General features: G+C 40.0%; 1 protein-coding gene across 1 annotated transcript; it reads left to right on the forward strand.

Moving 5' to 3' along the window:
• Window positions 1-321: 321 nt before the first annotated feature.
• On the forward strand, window positions 322-22,779 carry IBSP (integrin binding sialoprotein). Its single transcript, XM_087723769.1, has 7 exons — window positions 322-339; window positions 3,681-3,745; window positions 10,726-10,776; window positions 10,876-10,947; window positions 15,068-15,136; window positions 19,529-19,645; window positions 21,657-22,779. The coding sequence occupies exons 2-7, from the start codon at window positions 3,692-3,694 to the stop codon at window positions 22,212-22,214; spliced, it is 921 nt and encodes a 306-aa protein (XP_087579895.1). The 5' UTR covers window positions 322-339; window positions 3,681-3,691; the 3' UTR covers window positions 22,215-22,779.
• The last annotated feature ends 570 nt before the right edge of the window (window positions 22,780-23,349 follow it).

Raw genomic sequence — 23,349 nt, forward strand, 5'->3', positions numbered from 1 at the left:
TTCAAACCCAGACCATCATTATAGAGTTCAGCATCCAAACCTATTCATCTCTAGCTCAACCCTTCAATTAAGTGGAATGATCCAAAACTTTGGGCACTAAAACAGCTCTTTATGTTTGAAAGTGACATCTGTGACTAGGGAAATGGTTGAAGTTTGGAGATTTTTTCTGGTAAGAGTCCACTTGCTGACATCACGCAAGGAAAGCGCTGATTGGCTGGTGGAGGGTAAAAATAGTGTGCGTATCCCCAGTAGGTTGGCCAAGAACAAACAGATGCTCTGTTAAATCTCTGTTCCCTGACTCCTTGGAGACCAATCTCCATCCTGCAGGACTGCAGCTTGGTAAGTGACGGGCAGTTATATTGGCTCTTTGCAAGCAATGAGGTCTCTGACGTTGCTTAATCCGTGCAATTCTCAATTTTTGAACTCTGTTTTTAAGATAATGTCTTGTTTTTCAGATATGAATTTCTCATGCACATTACTTCTGTGATTTAAATCAGTGATTTACTGAGCCACTATATTTTGCTTGCTTTATTTCTGTTAGATTAATAAGGCTGGGATTTTTACACTGTACCAACTATAACACAGAGACCGTCTAGTTTCCTTTTCTTAAAAAACGCTGGATTTATTTTAAAATGATTTCTAACAGGAATTGGGAAGAGGGCATGGTGATGGAAAGCCAAGCGATAGAGAGATCATTATTACAAAGAAACTTGTGTTTAATCAAAACACTGTTTTTATGGCACTTCTCCTGCATTAACTAAGTTTCAGGGATGAGGCACGTTCCAACAATGACTGAACTCCAACATTCATCATTTGGCACGGGCCTTGATGATAATAGGAATTTCTATCCATCTGGAGGGCCAAATTTCGCCTCCCCACCACCATCTTTGATTAAATAAACTCCTAAACATAATTCTCTATAATGCAGATAGAGATGAACCTAATACATTTCAAAGTCCACAAAATTATTGTTCAAATGTTTCTTGGTCATTAATAAATTAATAAAGGTTCTAAGCCAAGATCATTGGTCTGCTACCCAAAGATAATTCACATAACATGGAATTTGTAGCTTACTATTTGTATTGTAGAAACAAAAATATTAATATGGATATCCCCAATTAAATGTATTGTTATGTTAGGCCTTTGAATATTTTCTAGAAGGGTTGAATATAGGTAAAACTAATCCAAGTATTTACTTATACATGTTCATAATCCTTAATGGATTATGCTTCACTGAATTTTGTTTCTTTCAATTGGTGGTTTAAATACAAATTGTAACAAAGCACATTAGGTATGGATTAACATGGCATTCTTTTAACAAGGTTTATTCCACTTACTGATACTTTCAATTAAATATGCTGTCGGCTTTTGTCGGCTTTCCAAACTTGGAAGTTTGTTTTAAGGCATGTAGATCAAGGACATTAACCCCAATGAAGCTGATGAAATTGTTCCAGAGCAGCGTCCTAGACAAATTCTGAAATTTAATGGATAGTTTTTAGCAACAGAGAAGTGATATGCAATTATGCATCTCTTGTGTTTTTTAAGACTCTGAGATCTGGAATATCCTTTCTCAATTTGGAACTCTTCAGATATTTTGGTGTCCAACTTTCAAAATGCTGATTGAAAATAAATACATCTGGGTGTAATCAGGTTGTGAAAGTCTATTCCCCAAATTTAAAAACCCGTTATTTCATATAAAACAAAGCTTTGTTAGTCCCTCTCCAAAAATACATATTCCACAATACCTCCTTCGCTTTTTGGGTTTCCTTGGGTTCAAAGCAATATACCTTTTAGCTCAGCATTGTTGGCAAAATGATTAAATGCATGCTGGTTGTGCTGAAATTACAAGTATGATAACCCAAAAGAGATTAGCCAGAAATGCAACGAACATATCAATAAATACATAAATGTGAGGGCTGCAACATTTGTAAGTCAGAAATCATCTCCCAGCAAAAATTGTACAATTGCAGATAGAAAATGAGCTCAGGCCTCATCTCTCTCCCCCCTCCGCAATTTTTGGAAATCATTATGCTTTCCCTCAGGTCCTTGAAGCAGCATTACATGACTGTGAAACATTATAGAGAGGCTGTAATGGTGGCCTTTTGATGCTGTTCATAGAGTTGCTCCTGCTCCCTCAGCCCATTCTTTCTTCCAGTAAGGCTTTCACGTACGTCCACATCTGGGCAGAAATAAAGAAGCATGAAAGAGCTCCAAGCATAAAGTTATCTATGCATTTCTTCCTTCATTCAAGGCACTGCCACAGCCTGAAAGTTGGTTCTGAGGTAGACCAGAGGTGGGTTGCTTCCGGTTCGGCCTGGGTCAGCTGAACCGGTAGTAGCAATGGCGGGAGGCTCTGCCACCCACCCGGACGCTTCTGTGCATGCGCAGAAGTGTCGCACGCATGCGGCAGTGCACCCGAACTGGTAGTAAAAATATTAGCAACCCACCTCTGAGGTAGACATATGGAGATATACCAAAAAGCAATCATGAGAAACTGAATGTGTCACTTAGGGAGATGGGGACTCTCCTCAACCCTCCCCCCCATTTTTCTATCCCATAACTTTCTTGTTGCCATATTCATCACAGCCAATATTCACAGAATTGGCTCAATTAATGAATGAAGGGAATTCAGAATTCATGATGTGATATGGTTTGTCTCCCTGCGCCACCATTTGTAATACCAATTGAGTTAGCATGAGTTAGCCATGGAAATCTAGATCTTACGATACATAAACTGCTAGTATAAATCTGTATTTAAATCTTTATATTAAATCTAATATTTCTAAATTCAACTTAGAATATTTCTAAATGTCTGCGAGAATGGACAATTTACTAATAGATGTTTATCTATATTAATTTTTGTCTCAGGGTGGCCAACATATCTAATATTCCAACATACTATTTTCCCTATAACAACCCTGCGAGGTGGATTTGGCCAAGAGAGATTGACTGGCCCAAAGTCACCCAGCTGGCTTTCATGCCTAAGGTATAACCCAGTGGTGGGATTCAAATAATTTAACAACCGGTTCACTGCCCCAATGACCAGCTGGGTATGCGTGGCTCAGTGGTCATGTGACCATGTGGGCATGTGGGCATGGCCAACTCAACTGTCACTCAGATCAATGGGCATTTCCCCTTAGCTGTGACAGTGTAATAGGGGTTAACCGGAGATGCAGTTTCTGTAAGCAGGGCAATCAAGATGAAGCTAGAAACAACACCAGAATGTTTCCTTCCTGCCTTCCTTACAGGATTAGCCCTGTAAAATGGAAAAAACAAAAGGAGATTTCTTCCAACAACCGATTCCCCAAACTGCTTAGAAAGTTAACAACCGGTTCTCCCAAATAGGTGCGAACTGGTTGAATCCCACCACTGGTATAACCACAACTCTCAGGTTTCTGGTTTCTAGACTAACAGGTTAACCACTACCTCAAACTCACCCTCACTTAAATATAAGTATAGAATGACCAATGTTAAAAATCTTTCCCTGTCATTAATTGAAGGTCTGTATAATGTACTGATGAAATCAATCAATCATTTGTCAAAATCCTACAATGATACCCAACAGATATATTTATGGTATTATTTGAACACAATTCAAATCTATCTATCTTTAATATCTTCCAATTTTCTTTAGCTTCCTATTTGGAAATATATTTTCTTTTCCTTTCTTTCTTTTTCAGACACCAGAAAAATGAAGACAGCCCTGCTTTTCCTCTGTATTATAGGAATCACTTGCGCCTTCTCCGTGAGTAAAAATAACAATATTTTATCTTGGCTAGGATATATTGTATTGTGAATATTCACTTTAATGTCCATTCGTTGTATTATTACTAGGACTATATTATTTTTATTAATTAGAGAAGTTTTTCCACAACTTAACAGATTTCAAATCCATTATAATATTTTGATTTTAAAAATCTATCAGTTAATCAGTATTTTTCATGCTAATATAAAATACATTATCTCCAAATGATAAATCATTTTTGGGTTCAGTTCTTTTGGGACAAATTATTACCCATTGGCTTTTTTTTTAAATTCACCTGTTTTTATTCACCTATTATCTTTTTATGCTTTTATGTATTTTTCTTCTTTCCAGCCCTTTATACATTACGAATAGCCTTCTTTAGATTTGCTTCAATCTGCTTTTATCTCTGGCAATTAACACTACTAATCTACTGGCTGCAACTGATGATTCTGGATATTTATCTATGAATTCAGATTTTGGAATAGTTGAGGTGAACATCTTGATCCATGTAGGTTATGCTTGCCGAAAACTGTTTGCACGCATGGTGCTTTTGCTGGAGCAATTAATTGACAATTATCCAGAGTAGGCATTTGCTCTCATAAAGCATTCCCTTTACATTATTCATATTTATACCCTAACTACACAGCTATACAGTATCCTTTAGTACAAACATATTTTAAAAAGCAAGACAGCCCCATAAAGAACTATTTCAAATTAATTGATAGTAATATAAATGCATAGATCAGTCTGTTTTCATGTTGAAAAAAATGAAGTTTTGCTCAATTCCATTATCCCCTGGTCATCAGATGGCTTGATTACTACAATGCACTCTATGTGGGGCTCCCCTTGAAGACCATTCAGAAGCTTCAGCTTCTGTCCAGACCACAACAGCATGGGCAGTGCCAGGCATGCCTGGGTATGCCCATATAAAACCTCTCCTTCATGAGTTGTACTGACTGCTAGTTTGCTTCCAAGCATGATTCAAGGTGATGGTCACTCTTTGTAGAGGACATTAGAGGGCGTTGTTACTTGGGGGAATCATCTGTCGCGCATGGGAGCTGCCTGGCTGGTTTGATCTAGCAGAGTTGATGTACTCCAAGTTCCATTGATTGAACGATGCCACCTATTGAGAGTTTGGAAGCATTTCTTCTCTTTAGCAGTGCCTGCCTCTGGAATGAGGTACCTCCCAAGATTAGAACAGCCCCCACCTCCTAGTATTTTGAAGGCTGTTTGCCAAGACTTTGAGTGAGGACTGTTGATGCCTCTTTCTTTCCTTTCCTTGTTCCCATTTGAGTTTGTTTTCTCTGCTACTGTATCTCTGCTCTTTGGTTTTATGCTGTTTTTGTGTATTGTGTTGCTCCTTGTTTTTAAATGTCTATCAAACTGTAAATCACCCAGCATCCCTGGGAGTCAGGCAGCATATAGGTTTAATTTAATTTTAATTTTAAAATATTTACTATTACTTTTGTCCTGATCATCCAACAAGCACAGTCAATTGATAGGATGTTGGCTATGGAATTTTTCTGGCCCTGCCAGTTTAAACATGAATCAGAAACTTGATCTGTATGCTTGCGAAGAGTCTAATATTGTTTTAGGAAACATGAATCATAAATATATGTTCATCGTAGAACAATTATAATAAAACTCACACCTATAAATGCCAGTTATCATTTGGCCAAAATTCTACCCATGAAGTGGAGGAAAATACAAGCATATTAGTATTAGTATTAGTATTTAATAAATTTATCGGCCGCCCAATCCCAAAGGACTCCGGGCGGCTTACAGAAAGTAAAATTTAAAAAAAAGAAGGAATTTAAAAAACAGAGGAAACAGGATTAAAAACCACATCATAAACCCAATCTGGTCGGGGCTGGACCTCAGTCATGAGGTCAACAGCCCCAGGCCTGCCGGAATAGCCAGATTTTGATAGCCTTTCGGAAGGCCATGAGAGTGGGCAGGGTCCGGATCTCTGGGGGTAGTTCATTCCATAGGGTCGGAGCAGCTACAGAGAAGGCCCTCCCCCGGGGCGCTGCCAGGCAACATTGTCTGGTTGACGGCACCTGGAGAAGGCCCACCCTGTGCGATCTTATCGGCTGTTGAGAGGTATGCGGCAGTAGGCGGTCTCGCAGGTATCCAGGTCCTAGGCCATGTAGGGCTTTAAAGGTAATAACCAGCACCTTGAATTGCGTTCAAAGACCAATGGGAAGCCAATGCAGCTCGCGGAGGATAGGTGTAATGTGGGTGTATCTTGGTACACCCAGTATCTCTCGCGCGGCTGCATTCTGGACTAGTTGTAGTCTCCGAACACTTTTCAGGGGCAGCCCCATGTAGAGCGCACTACAGTAGTCAAGTCTTGAGGTGACGAGGGCGTGAGTGACCGATATTTAAGGTAACTTAGAGGTTTGCAGAGCTATGAAAAATCTTTGTAGACAGGTAGGTAGAAGGCAGAAGAAGAAACCCAGAGCATCCAATGTAGGCTCACTTTGTTCACAATAGGCATCAAGGTATCCCCATGATATGGCCAAAATTCAAGACCATGGCTGGAAAGTGTAACTTTTCTAAAATGCGTGGCACATGGACACACACGAAAAATACAGGCAGAACTTTGATCCTAGCAGCCATCTTGACTTTTTGACCCCACCCTGAAGACACCCCCTGGTGGACAGTTTGCTCATCGAGTCATCCAATGGGAAGGACAAAACTAGATGAATCTGATGAATTCAGATGGAATGGAGAATCCTACAGAAGGCCACAGAAGCATGAATTCTTAATAAGACGTTATTCCGTGAATCTTTTTGTAGCAAGTTCTGTTTGAAGAGCCATACTTTCCAAGTCACTACATACAGTATAACAGATTGGCTTTAATACATATTATTAAAATCTTACCTCAATATACTGTCCTGTCCCGTGTGCCATACTACAAGAAAGCTAAGGACTAATTTGGTACAAGATCCAAGCTATGGAAAAATGTCATAGAGAAAAACGTGAAGGAACTGAGAAGGTTTAAAGTCATAAAAAGATTACTGGAATACTTAATACTTTCAAGGAACCCTATAGGAATTGTTATATAGAAGGATGGATGGATAGATGGTGTTCTGACCTAGGTTTCCCCAGCAGCACAAAGCCGAGTCCTCATCCCGATAAACCCCTTTTATTTAATTTACAGTGAATTCCTCTCCAGCCAAGTCTTTCCTCTCCCACAGTCTTTCAAGATAGTTCACAATTACCGACCTTTATCGGGCTAGGAGGGTGGCCAGGCTGATATCTTTCAGATGCTGCAATACTTGGGAATAATGCAGGAATGAACTAATTGTCTCCTGCAAACACCCCTCCCTTTTTGCTCCCCTTTTATTCTCTATGTGAGGGGCTATTCACCCTCCACCTGTGGCCTTACTCCCAAGTCGACCTTTGTTCCTTAGCTGTTCCCTTCGTCTGGCAACTCTGCACATGCGCACACTGAGAACAGGCTCCTGCTGTTCATCTGCCTCACTGATGTCTGACTCTGAAGGCAGCTGATAACTGTCATATGGCTCTGGCCCCCTCTCTGCCTCCGACGCAGAGCCCTCATCAGAGCCTTCCCCAGACTCCAGGACCGGCCCACGTTCCTCCCCAACCTCCCCACTGTTCAAATCTGCTGCTAGCTCCACTGGCTGCTGACGGGCAACAACAGATGGATGGATGGGAGACAGGACAGGAGAACCTATAGCAAAGAGAAGGTACCTAGTGGACCTTCTTCATCTGAGATCAGACGTCATCTAAATATTTGTAGAAGTGTACTCTTCCTGTATGTTTTCAAACAGATATCGAGGAACACCCTGGTCATGAATGGTCTAGGACAGTGAGATTGAAACAGTGCGCAATTTTGCAGATCTTTATAGGGATGCTTCATTTTGAGAGCGATTTGAGAAAAGCACCTCTTAAGGCTTGTTTATGGAACGACATAGTCCATTCCCATCTAAAAACGGAGCTGCTCCTTGTTTTCCTGTCTCTCACCTGAGGATCTTCTGATAGTTCTAACAGCCTTTTCAAGAACTGCTTCACAGTTCAAGATAACTGTCGTTCAGCTTTGCCTGAACGACATAGTAGAAACCACTTTGCAAAGGCAAAGCCAAATATTTCATGTAAGCCTGTTAGATAATCAACTAACAATTGCCCAAATCCACAATTACATGGTATGTCGAACTGGAGACAAATGAAGTACAGAGATAATATTAGCCAACAACTTCATCAGCGCAAGTGTGATCTACCCTGCTTCCTTTTGCACTTTGCACTGAAATTCTGAGTCTGGATGGTGTAATATATGTCCTTTGGAAGATGCACTTCACTTAGCTTCTTAAACTTTGCCAACTTGACATGGTCTGATAAATGTGACGAGTCAAGCTGGCTACTCACTTGTTGGTAGTGTAGAAATTTATATTTATTTATCCCAAGAATAAGATATCATTTAAACTTTATGTTCTGTAAGTAGTAGATTGCATGTTGTTAAAAGAAATCTATGACTTAAGGCAATTACAGGAACATCCACAAATTTATTGTTAAAAATACTCTTGTTGTTACACTATATTTAGGATATAACCGAACGATAATGATAAAGCAATGGAGCGTAATTGTTCATATCCCAAAAAGTAGTGAACATATCTTATACTTCAATGCAGGGGTGGGCTTCCAAATTTTTAGCAAGGGGTTCTCTGCCCGGTTACTGGTGCATGGCCATGATGGGCGTGGCCTAGTCAGCCTCCTGCACCACGGTGGGAAGGGGGTGTTTTTGCCCTCCCCTGACTCCGGAGGCTTTCCTCGTGCCTCCAGGAGGGTGAAAACAGTCTTCCCAGGCTCCGGAGCCCCCTGGGCCCCATTTCCAGCCTTCCCAAACTTCCAGTAGGGCCATTTTTTGCCATCGCCGAGCTTCCACACACACGCCCTTCACTTACCTGCATCCAGAACGGGCTGTGTGGGGACTCCTGGGAGGGGGTGGGTGGGGCGGGGCAGGGCCAGCCTGGAGTGGGATTTGGGGGTTCTCCAAACTGCACAGAATCTTAGCTAGAGGTTCTCCCAAACACCTGGGAACCCCAAAACCCCACCCCCTGCTTCATGGTAAAGGAAGAAATCCAGCAGCTGAATTATTTGTCAGTCAGCTATGCCATCTAGTGGAAAATAGTAAGAAAAATAATTTCTTGTATTTTCAATATCAATCTCTTGCTGGAGCACAATGCACACCAGCATTACATAAATACTAATATTTCATCAGGAAATTGCACAACTCTTGATTAGCAACTCTTCCTTACGTATAAAGCTATCTGCTATATAACATAAGTGCAAATTAGCATCCTAACAATTGCTTAGAATTATATAGCAGTCCCTCATTCTTTCTGGGCATCTGACTTAAGCTATAATAAACATACACAACAAATGAATTCATTTAGGCCAGTGGTTCTCAACCTTCCCAACGCCGCAACCCTTTAATACAGTTCCTCATGTTGTGGTGACCCCCAACCATAAAATTGGTGTCTCGGTTCCTAAGACCATCGAAAATATGTGTTTTACGATGGTCTTAGGAGACCCCTGTGAAAGGGTCGTTCAACCCCCAAAGGGATCCCGACCCACAGGTTGAGAACCACTGATTTAGGCTATAAGACCATTTTCTCTTTTCTCCATCAGTTCATTTTTAGGCATATGCAAAATAGGTCAATTCAGGAACAAATGAATGAATTTTGCATGTTCCCTCTCAACTTCATTACATGTTTAGTATGGATGAGCAATAGTTCTGTTTTAGAGTAAGAGGTTAAGTTCAGTTCCCAACCTCTCCCAGAAGAGCTAAAAATATTCCTGCTTGAAATAGTCCAGTTATAATAGTATGTCTCATATAAAGCAAATTCATATACCTCTAAATTGTTACTGAAGATACCATTAAGCCAGCTCACCCATCCCTTTAACCAAGTGCTGCTAATTCTAACCAGAAGTACCAGTTCTGACCTAGGCTTCCCCAAAAAGCACGAGGCAGAGTCCTGGTCCCGACAAAACCCCTTTTATTAAACAAATGTGAATTCCTCTCATTCACATTCAGCAAGGTCTGGCAAACAGTCTTTCAAAGGAATGTTTATGACTACAGACCTTATCTATCTTGGAAAGCTGCCATGTACCATTGCTGGTCCTAGCCATATGTGTTTCCCAGCCTGGAATTTTGTTTAAGGCTTCACTATCTCTGCCCTACTTTTACAAGAAATATTTAAAAAGCAAATTCAGATCCTATAGATATATAGGAAGCTTTTACCATTCTATTTTCATGCTCAGCCTGTTACCACTAGGCTCTATGATGGCCAGCTTAATATTCCTTTAATGCTGATCGCTGTTTCTATAAAGAATACCAGAATAACAACAGAGTTGGAGGTCTTGTAGTCCAACCCCCTACTCAGGCAGGAAACTCTATACCTTTTCAGATGGTATTACATGGTATTCATTACATTTCGGTACAGGATAGCACTCCTATTGTACTACTTCTGGATTTGTTTATTGAAACTGCAAAAAAACTTTGTGTTTTGATTGATAGAATAGAATAGAATTCTTAAGCATTCTTCTATTATTTAACAATTACTTAAGAATTCTTAAATAGATTAGATCTATTTATGATGATAGAAGTACTGTTTGTTATGCCTTATTCTAGTTCAAAGGATCATTGATGTTTTAAGTTCTTATCTGTATTGAAGAAAGTCAGAAGTTACTTTTTCCTCTAGTTTTTCCCCTTTAAATCTTGTTTTTTCTGTTGTTCTTTCAGTGTTCCCCCCCCTCCTTTTAACTCTTTCTCTGTTTTGCTTTTTGAATTTTATACTTTTTTGAAAATTAATAAAGTTTTTTTTTTTAAAAAAAAGTCCAAAGTACATTACAGGAAACAAATATGGAGACTGAGGCTGACGCCAAAATTAAGTTAGCCCTACAATAAAAATGAAATCACTCCCTTTCTAAAGTTATCTCCTCTTCTGTTGTAGGCAAAACACTTCCGAAGAAGATTTAAGTCAGACGATTCAGAAGAAAATGCAGTATGTTGGCAAAATCCTTGAATTTTTACTTTGCTACTAAGCATCTAAATCCTCCCTTTTAAATTTAACTATTGAAATGTCTTTCTTTTCTTTTGACAGGTGTTCAAAAACAGATACAGGAATTTTCTTTATAGATACCCTTACTTCTACCCGCCTATGAAAAGATTCCAGGTAAATACAGTTTTTTGAAAAAAAACATTTAGACTCCAGACAGGAGTTTCTACAGAAAGCGAGATCAAAAAAGGTAAGATGGCAACTCCAATAGTACAATCGAAAGCTGTCACCTTTTAATATGCAACACGTGCACAAAGAAAAGCAGGTCTTTGATTGCACAATTGTGGCTGCCATCTTAACCTTTTTGGCTATAGGCACACGTGCTCCAGATTCAAATCTTTAAAAGCACCAGTGCTGATTATTGAAGCACAATACAAAGATGGATATAGTAGCTATGTAAGCTGTATAATACCTGCAAATCAGTGGTGGCTTTCAAAAATTTTTAGAACTTCTTCTGTAGGTGTGGCCTGCTTTGTAGGAGTGGCTTGCCGGCCGTTTGACTGGGTGGGAGTGGCTTGCCAGCCATGTGATTGGGTGGGCAAGGCCAGCTTGTAAAATGTGGTGAAACTCACTTAACAATGCTCTTGCTTAGCAACAAAAATGTTGGCTCAGAAACTCTGGCATTTGAAGCCCGCAAGTCTTAAAGCTGTCAAGTTACAAGACCCTTGCACACCTAGTCCTTTGAAAAAAAAACCAGGGGTGTTCAAACTTGACAGCTTTAAGACTTGTGGACTTCAACTCCCAGAATTCCTCCTACAGTCATGTTGGCTCAGGAACTGGCATTGAAGTGTGCAAGTCTTAAAGCTGTCAAGTTACAAGATCCTTGCACCCCTAATCCTTTAGGAAAAAATCCCCAGGGGTGTTCAAACTTGACAGCTTTAAGACTTCTGGACTTCAACTCCCAGAATTCCTCCTCTCGCTCTTCATCTTGATGATGTGCAGACGGGCGGGGGAGGGAGCTGGAACCGGTTCTAAACAGCACTGTAGATTTGTGGAACCTTTTCTATAGAAGAGGTTAGAACTGTCAGGAACCCACCCCTGCTGCAAATACAGATAGTCCTCCTCAACTTATAGCAGTTCGTTTAGTTTACAGAATAACAAAGTTGGAAGGGACCTTGGAGGTCTTCTAGTCCAACCTACTGCTCAGGCAGGAAACCTTATAGCATTTCAGACAAATGGTTGTCCAATCTCTTCTTAAAAATTTCCAGAGTTGGAGCATTCAAAACTTCTGGAGACAAATTGTTCCACTGATTAATTGTTCTAACTGTCAGGAAATTTCTCCTTAGTTCTAGGTTGGTTCTTTCCATGATTAGTTTCCATCCATTGCTTCTTGTCCTGCCTTCAGGGGCTTTGGAGAGCAGCTGGACTCCATCTTCTTTGTGACAATCCCTTAGATGTAAAGGTCTGTAGAGATTCTCAGTCATCCACGTCGTGGTTGTCCTAAAGGTGCCTTTTCAGGAGGCAACTGGCCTTTCTGGTTTTTCTTTGAAGATGTTTTGCTTCTCATCCATTCCCCACTATCCTGTCAGAGCTGAAGAAGCTTCTTGGATGAGAAGCAAAATGTCTTCAAAGAAAAAATCAAAGCCTCCTGAAAACGCACCTTTGGGACAACCCCTTAGATATTGGAACATAGCTAGCGACCATTCAGAGTTACAACAGCACTGGAAAAAATGACCATTTTACACACTTACAACCTTTGCACCATTTCCCATGGCCATGTGATCAAAATTTGTCCACTTGGCAACTGACTCATATTTATGACTATTGCAGTGTCCCATGATCCTGTCGTCATCTTTTGCAACCTTCTGACAAGCAAAATCAATTGGGAAGCCAGAGTCATTTAATAACTGTGTTACTAACTTAACAACTGCAATGATTCACTTAACAACAGTGGCAAAAAAAGGTTGTAAAATGTTGCAAAATTCACTTAACAACTCTTCTCTCTTAGCAACAGAAATTTTGGGCTCAGTTGTCATAACTCAAGGATTACCTGTAATTCTATAAAATGCCCCAAATACCTAGTTTTACTTATGTACAGCCGTCCAGATACAGTATATTCAACTTCGCTGAGATAAAAATCCCATGGATAGTAACATTTTTACTATTCTTTCCGTTCCTTTGCACCTGACAAATATGCAGAAAACTTGATTATGTATTAATTCTTGCCCAAATAGTCAAATATCAGAATTAAAATCACAGAAAAGGAAATAACTTGTATAGACTACAGATGGAAAAATACTGTTGATGATCCATGAAAATAATATATTTCTGGAAGGATTTCTTTCTTCTATTGTTAAGGAGACAAGTGGGATGTGAAAGAACATCCATAAAACAGTGGTTTCTTATGGACAAGTTGGGAGTAATGCAGGGGCCTGTTAATTATATGTTTTCAAATATGGGTCATGTAAGGAACTAAAAATTGTCTTCTGGGAATGTTGCCTCAACAGAATAGTGGTTTGGCATCTCTGTTACGGACAACGGAGATATTTTTATATTGATCAGTGGCCTTGCAGCAGAGGTGGGTTCCTACCAGTTCGCACCTATTCGATAGAACCGGTTCGTCAAATCTACCGAACCGGTTAAAAGAGGTTCCACCAGTGGACCCGGAAAGCAAGCCACACCTACAGAAGAGGTCCCAAAATTTTTTGAAACCCATCACTGCCTTGCAGCCTTGGACAACTTATTGTGTATCCTTCTTGCTTGTCTTATTATTCCTTATGGATAAGACAAAGTTTAACTCTGAACATCAATAGTTTTCTTAAAAGCCTGGAAGAGCTTGAAGTCATGGCCTACTTGGCCCCCACTTTTGGAAAGAGATAATGTTTTTTGCCTTTTACAGTAGCATGAAAGAAATTGACATAACCTAAAGTGGCTTATTCAGAGCACGGCAAAGCTGCTAAGCCATGTTTAAGCTGGAATAATTGCCTTTCGAAGGCCATTTTAGTAAAATAAGCTAGTGCTTTATACAATGCAATCTATACTCAGCTGCGTGGTTTCAGATAAGAATCCTTCTAGGGAAAATTAGAGATGCAAGGATTACTGTAGAATCTAGAGATTCTATGATTAAATCAATCAAGATTAAATCAAATAAGGCCACACTTGGAATACTGCATTCAGTGTTGGTCGTCATGATGTAAAAAAGATGTGGAGACTCTAGAAAGAGTGCAGAGAAGAGCAACAAAGATAATTAGGGGACTGGAGGCTAAAACATATGAAGAACGGTTGCAGGAACTGGGTATTTAATGAAAGTTTAATGAAAAGAAGGACTAGGGGAGACATGATAGCACTGTTCCAATATCTCAGGGGTTGCCACAAAGAAGAGGGAGTCAAGCTATTCTCCAAAGCGCCTGAGGGTAGAACAAGAAGCAATGGGTGGAAACTAATCAAGGAGAGGAGCAATCTAGAACTAAGGAGAAATTTCCTGACAGTTAGAACAGTTAATCAGTGGAACAACTTGCCTCCAGAAATTGTGAATGCTCCAACACTGGAAGTTTTAAAGAAGAGATTTATTTATTTATTTATTTATTTATTTATTTATTTATTTATTTATTTATTTATTTATTTATTTATTTATTTATTCATTCATTCATTCATTCATTCATTCATTCATTCATTCATTCATTCATTCATTCATTCATTTACATTTTGTATGCCACCCACTCTCAAAAGAGACTCAGGGCGGCTTACAATAAAAGGGAGGTGGGGTATAAAAAAAATAAACAACAGTTTAAAATTACACAACAGTCACAAACCTGAAGTGGGGCTGGACAATTCAAAAGCCCCAGGCCTGCCGGAACAGCCAGGTCTTAGTCGCTTTGCGGAAGGCCGGGAGGGTAGTGAGGGTCCGGATCTCAACGGAGAGCTCGTTCCAGAGGTTGGTGCAGGAGGCTTTCCAGGTCCAAAATGTGGCACAGGGGGCAGAACATGCACCCCTCCCACGGCCTTTTTTGGGCCTGGAAGGCCTTGTGCACCAACCTGGAAGCCAAAAAAGGGCCCGGGGATACTGCACAAGGGTCCCAAAATGCAAGCACCTCCCCCTTCCCCGCAGCAGAGACTCAAAGACCAGTTGGGCGGCAGGAGGCGTGCGCGCATGCACGGTGGAGCTGGGCTGGGGCGATGGCCATAGGTTCCTCATCACGGCTATATACATAGGGGAGAGCAAAAGTTGATTGTTTTTCTGTAAATATGCATTCTTGTTGTCTGGGAGCAAATGTCTCAGAACTGTCTCTCTTTCCAGTTTAACAGTGACTCATCTGAAGAAGGTTTTGGTGGCAATAGTTCAGAGGAGGAGGAAGAAGAAGAAGGGGTAAGGAATGTGTCTGGTTTTATTCAAACCAAACCCAAGGAGCATTGTTTTTAAACCCTACACTCTGTGAATGCTTATGGTGAAGATTAGTAACTGACCACAAGTTTCTATTCTGGTTTGATGTTGTATTTTTTTTTAAGTCTAAGTCATCTAAACAAGCAGCAACCTTGCAGATACAGTAAAAGCTATCAGAATGGAAGCCTTTCTATTTTTGTCATGACTTGCAAGCAACAAAATTCTGACTGGGCCATCAAAATGAAGGAATAAGTTCTTTGACAAGAAACTGGCCTGAATTAAGGAGTTCAGTGGTAGACAGACAGACAGGTAGACACAATATCAATAGACAAGAATATTTGTAGCTCAGGGTTGAACTGTGGGGTCCTTGGTGCTTTCTGAGCTGGGTTGTTTTCATGCAGACATTTCAATACCTCACTAGATAACATCATCATTGCTACTGAGTGTGGTTTTGCTTTTGCTTGATAATGTATGCTATCAAGCCAGTGTGGACTCAAAGGGCCTTTATTATCGTAAAAATGGTGGAGGATATAGGTAGATCAAAGTTGATTTGTGGGATTTCTGGTGTTCTCTGAGTTTGTTTTCCTGTTGCAGATATTTCATTACCAAGAAAGGTAACTTCGTCACTGCATGAGAACCAATTTGTACAAGGGGAAGATGAGTTTATGAGACCCAATCCAGTCTAGTGGTTAGAACACCAGGCTAGAAATGAGATCATGAATTCCAGTCCCAGCCTAGGCATAAAAGCTGGCAGGGTGACTTTCACTTTTCACTGCAGTGAGAGAAAGTCTGTCACTTTCTCTCACTGCAACTTACCTCATAATGTTGTTGTTGTGGAGAAAATAGGAGGAAGAAGGAATATTAGATATGTTTGCAATCTTGAATTATCTATAAAAGTATAAAGGCAGAATTTTAAAAAAGTCTAAAATACATACACACGTTTATGTACATCACCCATTCAGATTTCTTTTTGTTGTTTTTTATTTTATTTTAATTGAACAAAAACACCAAAAAGAATCATCCTTCATTACATCTTGTAGAAAGTGTGTCGATTGGTTACAGATAACTTTCGTGCATTTCTTCCACAGTCGTTACGTATAGTTCATGTTAGATTATACACTTTAAATCAAAAATCTTTGTATATCTTACTATCAATGTACCACAATTCTCATTTGACTACAATTATTTGAACGTGCTTTTACCTCAAATCATTCATACTTAAAGACACCACAGAATGGCATCCATTAGCTATTTCAAAAAATCCTCCAATAACATTACACCATTATGACATCTTTTAAGTAAAAGTCAACTAATAAAGTTTCTAAACCTTTTTTTTTCCATTTGTCCATTCAGATTTCTTGCCTAAACATGTAGCGGTTGGGGAAAGACATCAATGGGGCGATTGGCAGAGGTGGGATTCAGCCACTTCGGACTGGTTCAGGCGACCAGTAGTGGAAATTTTGAGTAGCTCAGAGAACCGCCAAATACCACCTCTGGTTGGCCCCGCCCTCCCGCCCCTGTCGTTCCCTGTCCTATATTCCCTTGTTTTTTAGCTCAGCTGATTCATGAGCCAGAACGATTGTTGCGCTTCAGCTGACTTAAAAAAAACAGCTCGGCTCACCAGTGCTGACACTGAGGGCAGTCTTTGAGTGCTGCACGCATGTGTTCAAAGCGCTCTCATAAAACCGCTAGGAAAAGATTTGGAATCCCACCACTGGCAGTAGGTAGTCCAACTTTGAGTTTTCAACACCTTCAGATACATGACTCCACCAGTGGTGAGTGGCTAGCTGGTTTACTACCGGTTCACTTGTGTTCGTGCATGCGTGCAACGATTCTGCGCATGCATAAAAGCTTCTGTGCATGTGCAGAAGCATCGGGGTGGGTGGGTGGAGCCTCTCGCTACTGCCACTACTGGGCCAAACCAGGAGCAACCCACCTCTGGACTCCACGGAGCTATAGTTTTTCTCAGATCCATTTCAGTGGTTTTATTCCAAAATATGTCCTGTCTTGACATAAGCAGAACCTCAACAACATTTAAATAAATAATCCTGACATTGCCATTATATGAGGGTCATGGAGACCTCTGGTAGCTATCCAAATAGTTGGCCACACCCTGTAATTTTGCAAGTCCTGTCAATTGAGAGGGAAATGACTTCAATTTTTCTGGGTATCACATTTCGACTTATTTTTAAGCATTTTAACCATCTGATCTTAAGTTCAGCTACACTGGCATATAAATATTTAGGTTGGTCCGACCAGCAGTGTGCTAGAACAATATTGCAAAACACGACATTCTGCCAATTTTGTAGAAAGATATTATCAGAGTTCCAGGCAACTGCCCGAGTGCTTCAGATTCAATTTCATCCGGAAATTTTAGACTAAACTTTTTCAGGGTATCTTACAATCATGAGGTCATGGATTGATGGAATTTATACCACGTGTCCCACTGTATATCCCTCCAAAATTATAATTAAATATTAATATAAGCTTTGGGAAATATTGAAATTACCAATGAAAATTGGAATGCTGACATTTGATATATTTAATTTGATATATTATACAATATAGAATATATTAGAGAATATAGAAATAGAGCTTATGTAAATACGAATGATATCAATAATACTGATATGGATTCACTGTAATGAGTGAAAATTTCTGTTTTGTTTTTTTAATGTTTAAAAAAAGCTTAATAATTTTTTTTAAAAAGAAAATTGGAATGTTGATATTTGATAATCTTGTTTATAAGGGCAAGGATTCCGCAGGACAACTCCAGAAAATATTCTGTTTTCCACACCAATCATGATCATTAATAGCAATAGCAATAGCAGTTAGACTTATATACCGCTTCATAGGACTTTCAGCCCTCTCTAAGCGGTTTACAGAGTCAGCATATCGCCCCCACAGTCTGGGTCCTCATTTCACCCACCTCGGAAGGATGGAAGGCTGAGTCAACCTTGAGCCGGTGAGATTTGAACCGCTGAACTGCAGATAACAGTCAGCTGAAGTGGCCTGCAGTACTGCACCCTAACCACTGTGCCACCTTGGCTCTATAACATCAGAAGCTGCAGCAGCTGCCAAAAAAGCCAACACACTTCTAGGTTGCATAAACAGAGGGATAGGATCAAAATCACATGAAGTGTTAATACCACTTTATAATGCCTTGGAAAGGCCACACTTGGAATACTGCATTCAGTTTTGGTCGCCACGATGTAGAAAAGATGTGGAGACTCTAGAAAGAGTGCAGAGAAGAGCAACAAAGATTGGGGGACTGGAGACTAAAGCATATGAAGAACGGTTGCAGGAACTGGGTATGTCTAGTTTAATAGAAAGAAGGACTAGGGGAGACGTGATAGCAGTGTTCCAATATCTCAGGGTTGTCAAACTATTCTCCAAAGCACCTGAGGGCAGGACAAGAAGAAATGGGTGGAAACTAATCAAGGAGAGAAGCAACTTAGAACTGAGGAGAAATTTCCTGACAGTGAGAACAATTAATCAGTTGAACAGCTTGCCTCCAGAGGTTGTGAATGCCCCAACACTGGAAGTCTTTAAGAAGATGTTGGATAGCCATTTGTCTGAAACAGGGTTTCCTGCCTAGGCAGGCGATTGGACTAGAAGACCTCCAAGGTCCCTTCCAACTCTGCTATTGTATTGTAGAAACGTAAGAAAACCCACTGTGAATTGCCCTTTCTAGAAACTTGTGACTTTCTAGAAACTTGTGACTGCTTAGCCAGCTATCTAGGGATTAAAATTTGTATGAGAAGCCCTTTTGTACATATCACTAGATACGAATTCCAGGTGCTTGACATGTGGGAAACATTATCCATCAACCCACCCATCCCCATCTCTGCCAAGAATGGGATTTGTTCTTTCGAGATCTAGGAATGAACCATATTCTAATTTTGGAAAGGTGTCAAGCCCCATTTTTACCTTAGATTCAAATATACATTTTCATTTAGTGGCTTGAATGGATTTTTGATGATAGGATTGTTTCAACTTGAGGTATGTACCACCGTGTATTAGTAGCCACGATAGCACATTGGTTAGAATGCAGTACTGCAGGCTACTGCTGATTATCGGCTGCCTGCAATTTGGCAGTTCAAATCCCACCAGGCTCAAGGTTGACTCAGCCTTCCATCCTTCCGAGTTCGGTAAAATGAGGACCCAGATAGTTGGAGGAAATAGGCTGACTTTATAAACCGCTTAGAGAGCACTGTAAAGCACTGTAAAGTGGTATATAAGTCTGTGCTGTTGCTATCTATAGGTATTAGTACTATGAAAATATTGATAGTGAATATGATAATTAAAATGTTTTCATTTACATATCTTTTTAAATAAAACGCAGTGTGATATTCGTATTGTTTAACGCCCTAACAGGGACAGTCAAATGAAGAAAATGAAGGTGGAAAGGGAAGTGAAGAGACCACGGTGGCTCCCACTACACCTGCAGCTGCAGATACGAAGACTGATGGAATTGCTGAACTTCCCACAGAGGTGAGCAAGTTATGGGACTTTGGAATACACCTTTTCATGGTCAAAGAGCTATAAAACAAGCAGACAGACAGACAGACAGAGGCGTAGGAGGAAGCTGAGCTTCAGGGTGTATCATCAACTGCCACATTCTTGACTAGAGAATAGAATTTGGTGTTGTTAAAAAGTACCTGAAAGTTCTTGTTGGCTAATAGGAAGCTATATAATAACCATCTGACTGTCATGGCACTAATCACTGAAAAGAAGGCAATATTAAGTTTTGGTATTAACACTAGACAGACATGTCACTGGAAGGAAAAAATCACAAAATTGCATCTCATTTATTTTGGCCATGGCATGTGGGAGAATTCACTGGGGAAAGCCATTATGTTTGGAAGAGTGCGAGATAAAAGGAAGCCAGGCTGCCAAATAACATGGTGGCTGGACACCATCAAAGCTGACCATAGAACAACTCAAAGAAGTAATGGAAGACATGGAAAGACCTGATCCATAGAATTGCCAAGAGTTGGACACAATTGAATGGATAATATCATCACAGTAGGGGATGACTAGGCTGAGCCTGAGGGAGGAGTCAAAGGCATAATCAATCCTGAATCCCTGAGCCCTCACAAAAGAGCTAAGTCCAGCCCACCTTGAGTTCCTTTCTTAACTCACACTCATTTCCCTTGACTGTTAGTAGTCCAGATTCTTGTAGAAAGCGTAAGCTTGCAATAAATCTTTATACTCATTTGAACTGCCTGAATCACCTGATTTCCCCAGTGCTTGACAATCATCATCATCATTATCATATTTTGGTATAAGGCCAAATCAGATCATCATTGAAGAAGGAGATATGTACCCATTTCAGGGGTGGGTTCCTGCCAGTTCTAACATCTATAGAAGAGGTTCCACAAATCTACAGTGCCATTTAGAACCGGTTCCAGCTCCCTCCCCCCGCCCGTCCACACATCATCAAGATGAAGAGCAAGAGGAGGAATTCTGGGAGTTGAAGTCCACAAGTCTTAAAGCTGTCAAGTTTAAACACCCCTGGGTTTTTCTTTCTAAAGGGTTAGACGTGCTAAGGTCTTGTAACTTGACAGCTTGACATTTTGGCTGCTAAGCAAGAGCGTTGTTAAATGAATTTCATCACATTTTACAAGTTGGCCATGCCCCCCAGTCACATGGCTGGCAAGCCACTCCCACCCGGTCACATGGCCGGCAAGCCACTCCCACAAAGCAGGCCACATCTATAGGTTCTAAAAAATTTGAAACCCACCACTGACCCATTTCAATTTCTTTCATGCCACAAAAGCATATGAAACATGTTATAGGAGTTTTGTGATACTTGGCCTGGGAAAGCTCAGAAGGAAGGGCATTCTGACATACATTGTAAAGTGCACGTGCCTTTGATATTTAGAGTAGCTCAGTGGATAAAGAGAAAATGATTCTCAGGGCCATCTTAACAGCATTATTGCCCCCCCCCCGGGCAAAGCAGTGTACTGGGGCCCCTACGACAATTACTCACAAGGATAAAAATGTAAATGGTCAATAAAATTAAAAATATATTTGCATGTTAGTATTAATTAAAAATGCAGTAAAATGTAATAAACATGTTGCTGTATTTATATAATACAAGGTGCATTGAAGGGTTAGCATACACATATTAGTATGGGGCACCTATGTTCGGGCAAGTGCCCATTAGGCCCATGTGTTAAGACAACCCTGATGATTCTCCCATCAAACATAATTGGAATCATACAGAAATTGACTATCTGATCTAGATTGAACTGCAGCTCTAAGCCCAGAAGGAATTTTTGGGGGCTTGCAACAGGATATATGTATTGAATAAGAATTCAGTGGTATAAGTGGGTCTTTCAACTTTATGAATTTAAGATTCCCATAATTTTTATACAGTTCATATTGGTGAAGGTAAAAACAAGATCATACATTCTGGGAATGGGGGCCTTTGCGGATCATAATTAGCTTCCTAATCTATCCCTCCCTTTTAATTTTTTTAAAATTTGCATCAATATAGGTGCCAGGAGTAAAAGAGCCTCCTCAGAAACCGGGCAAAGAAACAGGCGATAAAAAGGTTGACAATGCTCCCAAAAAAGGCGCCAAGGAAGAAGACAGTGATGAAAATGAGGAAGAGGAGAATGAAGAGGAAGAAGAGGAGAAAGTAGATGAAAATGGAAGTGGCGCTAATGCCACCAGCACAAACAGCACTCTCGAAGAAACTGGAAACGGTGGAGAGGAGGAAGAGGAGGAAGAAAACGAAGCGACCACCATCAGTCTCACCACCTTGGTCACAACTGTCAACCCTACTGAAAGTACTACGGGCGAACAATTTCAAGACAGCACCACCGCTGCAGATCAGGGCCAGCATGACACGACCACTGAAGATCCATGGGTGCATGATGCCACCACCACAAATGGTTATGATGAACATGGATATGAAGTCCAAACTGATTATTATGGCAGTGAGAACGGGTACCCACGAGGAGATACTTTCAGAACATACGAGGATGAGTATAGTTACTACAAGGGGCACGGATACGATGTATATGGCCAAGATTATTACTATAATCAGTGAAAAAAATTAGCCAACCCTTGACATGTTGGTTATATATTTTTGCATGTCAATTGTTCACAAAAATCTACTCAGGAAAATGCATCACAATAGAATGGTGCTTGTAAAATGAAATAAGCAGTTGATAATCTGGTATTAGTGCTAACTATGAAAATATGCTGTTTTTAAAGGTTTGTCTTTGATCAATATTCATGTACCCATCATGGATTTATACAATGATTTATTTTAAAGAAATAATCACATTGAAGATTAATATTATTTTGTTGCTCAACATCAGTTTTTCTTTGGATGGTGCTGAACTTGGACTTGGTTCCATATTAGCCACTTCTTTGTCAGATGAAAACATTATCAAACTGAAGTTTGTTGTATAAAAGAGATGGCCCATTCTTATATTTATATGAAAGCTGAGATATACCAACCAGATTAACTCGAAGTAAACATAATGAAAGAGGTTAAATGTATCAGACTAATTTCATTTTGTTCTGATTATTCTGTACTGATAAAGAGTATAATTATGTTTACATTAGTTACAGATGAAAAATAAAATCATTCCTACTACGACATTGCATTGAAAGCTCGGACTACCATCTGTTGGGTATCTGGATGATATTCTCATTCAAATATTGACTCTGGTTCAAATCTGCTTAAACAATACCATCTCCCTCCTCAGGTTATCAGTAAAAACCTCACATCATGATCCCTAGAATATTTTTAAAACTAAGGATAGTTCTAAAAAAAGGAGGAGGGTGACTGAGTATATCCACATCTGTAATACGTTTCCCATAATATTTCCACCATATATGTACATTTTTTGATCAGAGACCTCAACAAGGTCAACTTAACTGCACACATGAAAAATTTCCGGAACCAGACAGTTCATGTTTAGCAATAAGAAAACATTCTCAAAATTCAAAATATATGGATGTAATGTTATGACTTAAAGATTCACTAGGCAACGTTATTTTAAAAAATTAGATTTAAAAATTCTTGAAAACTTGCAAAGACACACTTATACAACACTGGCTGATAACCCAGCGTAGCCCAGGGTATGTATTTATTCCAATCCTGTATTAGAGGGACCTCCCTTATGGAGTACTGCGAAGTTGTTACCATGGCAACCTCTACTGTGCTGTACAGT

Source organism: Thamnophis sirtalis, unplaced genomic scaffold (genome assembly GCF_051295495.1).
Source record: "Thamnophis sirtalis isolate CommonGarterSnake01/CBP01778 unplaced genomic scaffold, rThaSir2_p1.2 scaffold_10, whole genome shotgun sequence".
Classification (NCBI taxonomy): Eukaryota; Metazoa; Chordata; class Lepidosauria; order Squamata; family Natricidae; genus Thamnophis; species Thamnophis sirtalis.